An 11,254-nucleotide genomic window follows, 5' to 3' on the forward strand; every position below is an offset into this window, starting at 1 on the left:
ATTAGACATCCATCGCCATCAGTGGCAGCCAACTAATTAATACTGTTTTAGGTGAAGCCCATATTCAGTGTATCACAAAAGTGAGTACACCCCTCGCATTTCTGCAGATATTTAAGTATATCTTTTCATGGGACAACACTGACAAAATGACACTTTGACACAATTAAAAGTTGTCTGTGTGCAGCTTATATAATAGAGTTCATTTATTTTCCCCTCAAAATAACTCAAAATATACCCATTCATATCTAAACCCCTGGCAACATAAGTGAGTACACCGCATGGGAACTATGTACATCCCTAAATGTCCAAATTGAGTACTGCTTGTCATTTTCCCTCCAAAATGTCATGTGACTCGTTACAGGAGTGCTGACAGAATTGCTGCAGAGATTGGAGAGGTGGGGGAGGGTCAGCCTGTTAGTGCTCAGACCATACGCCGTACTCTACATCAAATTGGTGTGCAGGAGGAAGCCTCTTCTGAAGACGGTACACTAAAAAGCCCGCAAACAGTTTGCTAAAGACATGTCAACAAAGCACATGGATTACTGGAACCATGTCCTATGGTCTGATGAGATGAAGATTAAATTTGTTTGGTTCCGATGGTCTCAAGCATGTGTGGCGGCAACCAGGTGAGGAGTACAAAGATAAGTTTGTCATGCCTACAGTCAAGCATGTTGGTGGGAATGACCCCCCCACTTCTTCAATCTCTGCAGCAATGCTGACAGCACTCCTGTAACGAGTCACATGACATTTTGGAGGGAAAATGACAAGCAGTACTCAATTTGGACATTTAGGGATGTACGTAGTTCCCATGCGGTGTACTCACTTTAGATATTAAATGCTATATTTTGAGTTATTTTGAGGGGAAAAATAAATTAACTCTTATGTAATTAACTATTATATAAGCTGCACACAGACTACTTTTCATTGTGTCAAAGTGTCATTTTGTTTGTGTTGTCCCATGAAAAGATACACTTAAATATCTGCAGAAATGCGATGGGTGTACTCACGTTTGTGAAACACTGTAATATGTTTCATCAGACTTCAGCAAAATAAATGGCGCAAACAATCCAAAAAAACCATACCACCTTGAGGGAGATAAAAGTCCACATAAAACAAATCCCCAAAAATCGCCTAAGGAAGAACAAGACAACACTGTTGCCATAGCAACAAAATGAGCCTGACCCCCCCCCCCCCCATGCAGGCTGCAAAATTAACAGTCAAGTTGTCTCTCATGATGACATCACAGCGGCAGATTTGACTTTAATTAGAGGATTCACAGCCATTATGGAAGATTGGAGCACTTCAAGTTATAAAATCAAACTATTGGAGAGTGCCTACTGGCGATATGACGAAATGTTTTTCGCTTGTGTTTACTTAGAGTGCTGCGTGACAAATGATGGCAGTTTTCTATATGGAGCAAAAATAATTGCGCATATGAATGCATCTGCATGTTATGTGACTGCAGTGCTGTCTGTCATAAGTCCAGAACAGGTAGCTAAAAGGAGAGAGGGATGGAAGAAAGTAGAATGTTTTAGGAAAGATGAATGGGAAAGGGCAAGGGAGCGACGTATCATGGCTAATAGAAAGATGGATGGAGATGAATGGATGGAAAGACGAATGGATAGGTGATAAATCGATGATGGATGGCTGGCTGGCTGGCTGGCTGGCTGGCTGGCTGGCTGGCTGGCTGGCTGGCTGGATGGATGGATGGATGGATGGATGGATGGATGGATGGATGGATGGATGGGTGAATGGGTGGGTTGGGTGGGTGTTCACTGCTCAGGAAATATCCCACAGCACCAAAATTCCTCCATTCAGAACACCCTGCAATGTCATAAGCGTGTTCCTCACTTCCTTCAGTCACACCTTCTTATGAGTGTTATATTTATGATATTTAAAGATTGACTCTTGCTGTTTTTCAAGTGCTTTCTATCTTTATGCGCTATTAGGTTTCATTCTCCATGAGTTACTGAAGTGAAATGTATCAAACTGCAAAGTACTGTATTTCTCCCATTTTGACTAGTGCACTTGTCAGTCACATCTCCGCTGGGCCCCCGAGCTCAACGCTGGTGCGCGGCCCAGTCTGGAGAATTCTTCTAACCCGCCGAGTAAGAGACCAACTGCTGACTGGACGTTTTTATTTCTTTTGACTAAACCACTAAGACGTTTTCGCGTCAGGACTTCGAAACGACCGACGCGTCTGTTTTCTATGAACGACCCTCCGAGAGGACATAAGATTTACATATCACTAAACTGCCCAAAAACCATAATTCACTGGGAATTTGGCATGAAAAACACAACAAATGCTTCCTTTGCTTTCACTCGCACATTTGGGTTGAATAAATGTGTTTTATACAGAGCGGTTGTTAAAAGTGCACACGTAGCACTGCGTTTTAGAAGGATAACTGAAGTACAGAAGTGAAGTAAAGGTTCAGCAATACAGCATTACAAGAAACAAACTGAATTAAAGTTATTGAGGAAATTTTGACAATAACCAACTTAATAACTGGCTTAGATTCAGGTTCTTATGGGTGCCATTCAGCTTCCTCTTCTTGGTTGATCAAAGAGGAAGTGATGTGATACAAGTGCCTTTATTTGGAAACGTGCTGCATTTGAGAGTGCTACATTGTGAAGAATAACACTTCCTATCAGTCATGCCAATTTAAGATTTTAAGGATTTATAACTTAAATTCTTCTCTTCCTTTAAAGGGAACCACGGACACAAAGACTTGTAGTTCTTAAAAGATGAATGTTAGTATTAGTTATAATAATTTCATATTCGAACTCCTCTTACTGTTTTCATTTTTATAAAATTTGAAAAATTAGTTAACTAATAGGTCACTATTGTTGTGGACGGCGCAATGCAATCGGGGCAGTGACGTCACTGGGCAGCGCTGCCGTACTTCTACAGTGTCACTCATTATCTACATATACCAGTCATCGGTTCTGCCCTTCCAAATTGAACCAATATGAGTGATGAGCAGGACAGCACTGTCGATATAAAGCTCTCCAGCTGGATTCCAACCAGCGTTCCCTTGCGACAGATGAGCTCGTAGACCACAGGACAATACTTCCATGGGATGTCGGAGTCATGATTTTCCTTATAAAGCAATCGCAACCCACATGCGTTGTCTGTCAGTCTGTCTTTGCAGTAAAACCTGAAAGGGGAACCGAACTGAAAAGAAAGTACGGCTGGCTTGACCATGGAATAACATGCAATCGCGAAAAGCGAGACACAAAAAGGGTCCATGACTGAAGGTCAGGATCTATTTGGAAAAAAAAAAAAAAAAGAGGGAAAACTGCAGTGAGAGGCAAACAAACGAAAAAAACAAGGCAATGATGCAACTAGCAACGAAGGCATATACAAAATGTCAAATAGCAGCAAGTCAATATCTCGGTAAGTCGCCTAGGATCGTTTATAATACACTACTGATGAGCTGGAATTGGATGCAGGCACGACATTGGGAACTCGTTCCACAGCTCAGTAACAAAACAATCTGACCAGCAGAAGAATGTGACAATATCATGCCAGTTGTCAAACTAGCTTCGCATGCTAGCTAGCACAGCTATTCTCCCAGTCCAGGCTGCATCAACACGCCTAGCATGCATTGCATGCGTAAGACATGGCACCCTCCGTAGGTTAAAACATGTACTAAATATGATGGATTTTTGAATCAATGGCAATAACATACAGTATTTGTTCCTAATAGCATATTTTAGTAAAAGAGAACAATTGTGGCTTATTAGAGTCTACAAGTCTTTAAGTCCGAGGTTCCTTTTAAGTAACTTGTTTACTTGGTTTATTAAGTTTGTGGTCCGTACCTAAATTTCTGAGTAAACTGCATTTGAAATTAGCTTCAGCCTCATTCCCGATGCCTTCGAAAGTGTGCCACCCTCCTAGTTCAAATGGATTGGATGTCTACGAGTGATAAACTCTTTTAAATTCATCCATTTTCACTTGATGAATTTAAATGAGTTTATCACTACAGTAGTTTCTACTCTAGTATCACTTGATGACACGTCTCTACAACATCGCGTGGATATCGAGGACAGTGCCTCTGGACTGGCAGACCGGGGTGGTAGTCCCCCTTTTTAAGAAGGGGGACCATGGGTGCATTCCAATTATAGAGGGATCACACTCCTCAGCCTCCCTGGTAAGGTCTATTCAGGGGTGCTGGAGAGGAGGTTCCGTCAGGAAGTCGAATCTCAGATTCAGAAGGGGCAGTGAGATTTTCGTCCTGGCTGTGGGATAGGGGACAAGCTCTACACCCTCGGCAGGGTCCTCAAGGGTGCATGGGAGGTCGCCCAGCCAGTCTACATGTATTGTGGATTTGGAGAAGGCGTTTGACCATGTGCCTTGGGGAGTCCTGTGGGGTGTGCTCCAGGAGTACGGGTTACAGAGCCCCTTGGTAAGGGCTGTTTGGTCCCTGTACGACCGGTGTCAGAGTTTGCTCCGTATTTCCGGCTGTAAGTCAAATTTGTTCCTAGTGAGGGTTGGACTCCGCCAAGGCTGCCTATTGTCACCGATTCTGATCATAATTTTTATGGACAGAATTTCTAGGTGCAGCCGAAGCACTGAGGGGGTCCGGTTTGCTGGCCTCAACATTGCATCTCTGCTTTTTGCTGATGATGTGGTGCTGTTGACTTCATCAAGCCGTGACCTACAACTCTCACTGGAGCAGTTCACAGCCGAGTGTGAAGCGGTCGGGATGAAGATCAGCACCTCCAAATCCAAGGCCATGGTCCTCAGTCGGAAAAGGGTGGCGTGCTCTCACCGGGTCGGGGATAAGATTCTGCCCCGAGTGGAGGAGTTCAAATATCTTGTGGTCTTGTTCACGAGTGAGGGTAGGAGAAAAGGGAGATCGACAGGCCGATCACTGCAGTATCTGCAGCGATGCGGACTCTGCACGGGTCCGTAGTGGTGAAGAAGGACCTGAGCCGAAAGGCGAAGCTCTCGATTTACCAGCCGATCTACATTACTACCCTCAAATATGGTTACGAGCTGTGGGTTATGACCGAAAGAACAAGATCCCGGACACAAGCGGCCGAAATTAGTTTCCTTCACAGGGTGGCTGGGCTCTCCCTTAGAGATAGGGTGAGAAGCTCGGTCATCCGGGAGGGACTCGGCATCGAGCCGCTACTCCTTCGCGTTGGGAGGAGTCAGCTGAGGTGGCTCGGGCATCTGATTTGGATGCCTCCTGGACGCCTCCCTGGAGAGGTGTTCCGGGCATGTCCCACCAGCAGTAGGCCCCGTGGACGATCCAGGACACGCGGAAGAGACTATGTCTCTCGGCTGGCCTAGGAACACCTTGGGATCCCGCCCGAGGAGCTGGTTGAAGTGGCTGGGGAGAGGGAGGTCTGGACTTCCCTGCTAAAGCTGCTGCCCCCGCGACCTGACCCCGGATTAATCGGTAGATGATGGATGTATGGATGGATGGCACTTTCACTTGAAAACTACAGTAAAATTATTATATATTTACTTAAACAAAAGTTAACTTTCAATTTACTCAACTCACTGGCTGTCATTGACAGGGATAGTCATCTAATCCATTTAAATTGGGAGAGCTGGCCACGAATGAAGAAACGTTATTCGCTGTAACGACTGGACGTCTAACAGTGATAAACTCATTTAAATTCAACCAATTCCACTTGAAAAATTGAAATTTGCAGTTATACTACATAATACTATAAGAAAAAAGATGTGATATTATGACATAATAAGTCTTAATATTACATGATAAAGGGAAAAAGTCATAATGTTATCGAATTTTACATATTATTACGAGATTAAAGTCATTATTTTATAAAGCTTTATGTAATACTAATATATATGGAAGCAGTGCGCCTAAGTCTGCTTTGCGTTACTTTTTTGCGTGCTTTTTCAAATATTAAAATTTGAGCTTGTAAATATAGGTTATTGCTTTTGACATGGTTTAACATAGCAGTAAGGGCAATAACCTGCTTTTGGAGTTAGGGCACATTCACTATGTGATGTGTTTAGAGTATGTTTACGAGGACATTAAAAGAAACAGTTCTGCCTTGTGTCTTGGCAGGCGGGCCGAGGAGGCGAGGCGCGCTGGACGGGGGCCACATGGCAGGAGCCCCGAGCGCAGCACGCAGCTTCACTCGCATCCTCTAGGCGCCACACTGAGCCGCTACCGTTCCCTAGCGGACACTGAAAAGGTGAGTGTCTTTGACTTTGAGTGCCTTTGAACAAATGTTCATTTGCCCCCTTCCAGGCAAAATGAATTGGAGGTCTAGCACCGTCCATGTCAGGGAATAAAGTAAACATGCTTAGTTTGAGTGAGAAAGACGGGCATTTTTAGCCACCAAGCCACATGTTTATGTTTATCTGGTTATACCTGCAATGGCGGGAAAGGGTTGCGAAATGTCTCTAGTAATATTGTGCGATAATAATGCGAAATGTCTCTAGTATGCAACGTGCATGGGAAAAAGTAAGACAACACGGCATGCAAGAGTGCTTCTTTGTGGACAGAACTACACAAAATTGACATTTTTTACACCTGGAGGGAGCGACTCTTCTTTTATACCGGTGTTTGTAACTCGCAGCCATCTTGGGAAGGGCAACAGGCAATTGGAAACTAAATCTCAAAGAGTACTTATTGCACAGCATCGACACTTTATTTTTTTATTACTAACTGCCTTCATTTTCATATTGTGCCGCGGATCCTTCCGATCGTAGTATTTGTATCGGTACAACACTAGCTTGGATGCACTTGATCAAAAAGATTACAGTTCTTTTTACATTTTAATGTAAAAAAAATACATCTTATTTTTGCAAAATTTGTGACGCATTAAATGTATTATTTTAAAGCGTATTGTGATGTTTACCAATTTTAATATGGCAGCAATGGGCTTCCGTCTGAGAGCGATCCCTCCTTTGGGCAAAACGCAGTGTAATAAACCCACCTGACAGCGCAGCTTGCCGAAGGGGCCGTCACGGGTGTCGACACGTCTGCTCGCTTCCACGTCGTCTGTCATACCCCGTAGAAAAGATGACAATTATTCCAAATGACACTTTCTCGGGGGTCAACATGCCTTTCAACACATGCCTGCTTACAAATGAGAGTGTGAATGAAATTTATGCAGTGTGTCGGTTTCGCAGATGATAATTCCAAGTTATGAAGCATACCTCAGTCAGATTCAATTAATGCAGTGTCACAAAGTGGTTGGAAAAAAAGCATCCTTTCAATGTGTAAATGTGGCGAGTTGGAGGTTTTTGCCAGCTTCTTTTATGGGAATTTGACTTGCGGAAGATTTTTGGTTCTCTTTGTTTGCTTTTGGTGTGAGAACGAGTACTACTCAAACTCTGACATGAAAGCCAGAGGCCACTGCCGCACTGGAGCGTGAAAATATTCAAAGTTAAGGAAAATAAGAATTGTTAACTCATTCCTTGCCATTGACGACAATCCAATACATTTTGACTGGGAGACAGAACGTTTGTTCATTTGCCCCCTCCCAGTCAAAATGGATTAAACAACTATCGCCATCACTGGCAATGAAACATAATCATTGTATGCCAACCACCCCGGTTAAATTAGATTTGAGGTCAATAGCTGTGAATGAGATAAATTCGGGGGTAATGAGGTCAAAGGTCACAGAGGATAGAAAATGAACATATTTAACTGTTTAACTCAAATTTGCAGGGTAGGATATATGAGAAGAGAAAGAGTGATGACATTTTAGGGGACGAGGACAAAGGTAGAGCACTCACGCTACCAAATTTTGTGATGCTATGAATTTGGCTGCTTAGGCAGAAGTCTGTTGCTCCTCCAGATTTGTAATTTGTACCTGCTCTGTCGCCCTCAAAAGCCAATGTTTTTTATGTCTAACTACCGCAAGATATATTCAGTGACTGCTATACATATGCTGTACCAAAACTGGCAGTGAATGAGTTAATGGCTGCTGTCTTATGGATTGACAAATGAAATTGACCAGTCTTATGGACTGACAAATGAAATTGACCAAACTCATGTTAAATGGAAATCAGCATCCACTTGCCATCATTTTATAAAGCCTCTGACCTTAAATAAGATTTTTCTAGCCCTTGAGCAGAAGCCGGAAGGTTTTATGTGAACACTGACTTCTATTTGGAACAGTTCCTAATTCCCTCCGCATTGGCTAAGGCCCTAATTCCAGCTGGAAAAAAGGCCTGCCAAAATCATGCTTGACTGTTGGTACAGTGCTCAAATATTCCTTTTGGCCGAAAAGTTAAGCCTTGGTTTCTTTGGACCACAATGCATTTTTTTCCTCGTTTTTGGGAGATGGCAAGTGTTTGTTTATCTTTCATCCTCTAAAGCATTCATGAATAAACGGTCACCTCAGAAACTTTCACTTGAAGATTTGCATCATTTGGAAGGATCGCAGACTCCGAGTAAGATTTTATCCTTGCCTGTCCTTACTATTCCTATGTTGCTATTCCTTTTGGCTGAAAAGCCTTGGTTTCTTTACACCACCGAGCATGTTTTCATGTTTTTGTGAGATGTCATAATATTTAATAATGTACATAATAATTTTGAACACAACTTCACCTTCACATTGGCTAAGGTCATAATTCCAGCTCAAAACCATGCTTGACTGCTGATATGCTGTTCTTAATGTGGTCCACCTTGGTTACATTGGACCACAATGCATTCGAGTCAAAAGGTTTTATGGGAACACCAATCTCTGTTTGGAACTGATATTAATTCCTTCCATATAGGCTAAAGATTAGCTGAAAAGTTTAACCTACGCTTTATTGGAAGACATTGCATTTTTCATACGGCATTCAGGGTCATGTATGAAAGGACTCCTGTAAAAACTCTCACCTCAGAAACTTTCACTTCACTGTTTGCATCCCGAACACTTTGCAGGATTTTAAACGGACTCTGACACACCAAATGTGTTCTTTTTTCCCCCTTGCCATTAAAAACGCTGAAGAGTTAGGTGAACACTGACTCCTATTTTGAACTGATCCTAACTCCCTTTACATTGACTAAATCTTGATTGTTGCTACAGTGTTTTTTTTCCCGGTCATTGAGCAGTATTGTGATTGTGTCACACATTCCTTCTGGCCGAAAAGTTCGACCGATGTTTAGTTGGGCCACAACTTATTTTCCACATTTCCACGTTTTCAATTATTTTTCTTTTGTTTAAAATAAGGTCTTCAAGTTCGCATTTCTGAATAATTGTCGAATAAACTCTCACCTCAGAAACTTTCTCTTGAAGGGATGTTTAAACAGATTCATAAAAAACATGGCAAAAATAACTGTTAAAAAAATAATTCTTTTAGAAGTTCTCAGCATTTGAGAGCCATCGGCTTTCTCTACAGAGGCAGCAAGGTGATGACATAAATGATGAAGGTCAGAAACCCAAAGAAGGTCACTATGAATTTTTTTTAACATAAGTTTTTTTGTTATTTACCATTCTTTCCTGATTATTGTTAAATAAAATATGAAGAAGATATTTGATTACTTCAACAATTTGTATCAGTTTTGGAATATAATTCTTCTCACAAAAGCAAGACCTGGACAGCATTTTTTCCCGTGTCTGCTTTTGCTGAAATGACTTGCATTTTTAAAATATAATACTAGAGGGGTTCGTAGACTTTTTCTTGTTCAGTGTTTGTTATAAAATTTGTTTGACTTCTCCACAGGCGGTGCGCCCATGAGGTCGTCTATGCTGGTCCTGTTGCTTTTCTTCAGTGCCCAGGCCGTGGCCTCTTTTGGGGAGGACTCAAGCGCCACCGACGCCAGAGCTGGCGCCCCACGAGTGGACCCCAAACTCTTCAGCAGACGGCGAAGGCACTCCCCTAGGGTGCTGTTTAGTGCCCGGCCGCCCGATGCCGACCCAACTGGGTCCCGTAGGACCCGTCGGCGAGCAAGCCAGCCCCAGCACCGAGGCGTGTACTCTGTATGCGAGAGCATCAGTGTGTGGGTGGGCAACAAAACCAAAGCCACGGACATTTCCGGCAACGAGGTGACGGTTCTGCCGGACGTTAACATCAACAACGTCAACAAGAAACAGTACTTCTTTGAGACTACGTGTCACAGCTCACACGCGGGCAACTCGGGATGCCTTGGCATCGACGCCCGACATTGGAACTCGCGTTGCACCAATTCACACACATTTGTGCGGGCTTTGACGTCCTTTAAGAACTTGGTGGCCTGGAGGCTCATACGCATCAACGTGGCTTGCGTGTGCGTGCTCAGCCGCAAGTCGTGGAGGCAGTGAGAGTAAATTATTAGTATTATTTCAAAGTACGGGGACTGCATGTGCTTTATATTTTAATTTTTATAATTTTACGAGACATACTTTTAAATCAATGGCTGCCATTGACGGCAATGGATGTCCAATCCATTTTGAATGGGATGGCGTGGATGAACGAACATTCGCCCCATCCCAGTTAAAATGGATTGACCGTCCATCCCCGTCAATAGCAGTGAATGAGTTTCCTGAACGAGTTAATGAGTTCCATTAATTAATTCAGACATGTGAAAACACATTTTTGACAATTTGAAAACTACTTTAGGGCTGCCACAAATGATTTTTTGGGTAGTCAATGAATCCCTGACAATCATTTTTGCAATTACTCAGCTTCATGTATAAATTATGTGTTACTGTTATACTACTCTGGCCTCAACATATTAGCTGTAAACTGTATTACAACTAGAAACCGCACAAGTTAATTAGTTTTCTTTAACCTTTTTCATAGACTTCACTATCAATTGACAGGACACGGGGCTCAGGGCCAATCCGTAGGGGGCCTATTTTTAAAAACTTAAAATTCAAATATTTTCAAAACCAAAGCTGCAAGCGACCTAAAACCAAAACAGGCACCTACCTTAGGCATATATGAGTCTCCAAGAGAAGCAACATTAAAAAATTCAAGGTTGTTCCCTAATTAAATCCCGATTAATTATTATTATTTTTTATTTAAGTACTGTATTGGCCCGAATATAAGATGGTGTTTTTTGCATTGAAATAAGACTGATAAAGAGGGGTCGTCTTATATTCGCGGTCTAGACATTATACCCATTCACAACGCTAGATGGTGCCAGATATATTTGAAGCGATGTTCTGTCATGACAGATCTTAGCTACTCTCCCCATTCACGACGCTAGATGGCGCCAGATATCATTGAAGCGATGTTCTGTCATGACAACTCTCAGCTACTCTCAAGTTTAACCAGTTTGCATTATTTTATTGCAATGTTTTTCCTAATTCAGATTTGTTTCAAGACTACAGTTACAGT

At 42.5% G+C, this 11,254-nt stretch overlaps 1 protein-coding gene across 1 annotated transcript; it reads left to right on the plus strand.

Annotated features, from left to right (window-relative positions):
* The first annotated feature begins 9,666 nt into the window (after positions 1 to 9,666).
* On the plus strand, positions 9,667 to 10,913 carry ngfb (nerve growth factor b (beta polypeptide)). The gene has a single exon (XM_057846877.1). The coding sequence runs from the start codon at positions 9,667 to 9,669 to the stop codon at positions 10,231 to 10,233; it is 567 nt and encodes a 188-aa protein (XP_057702860.1). The 3' UTR covers positions 10,234 to 10,913.
* Positions 10,914 to 11,254: the final 341 nt, after the last annotated feature.

This window comes from Corythoichthys intestinalis, chromosome 9, assembly GCF_030265065.1.
Source record: "Corythoichthys intestinalis isolate RoL2023-P3 chromosome 9, ASM3026506v1, whole genome shotgun sequence".
NCBI lineage: Eukaryota > Metazoa > Chordata > Actinopteri > Syngnathiformes > Syngnathidae > Corythoichthys > Corythoichthys intestinalis.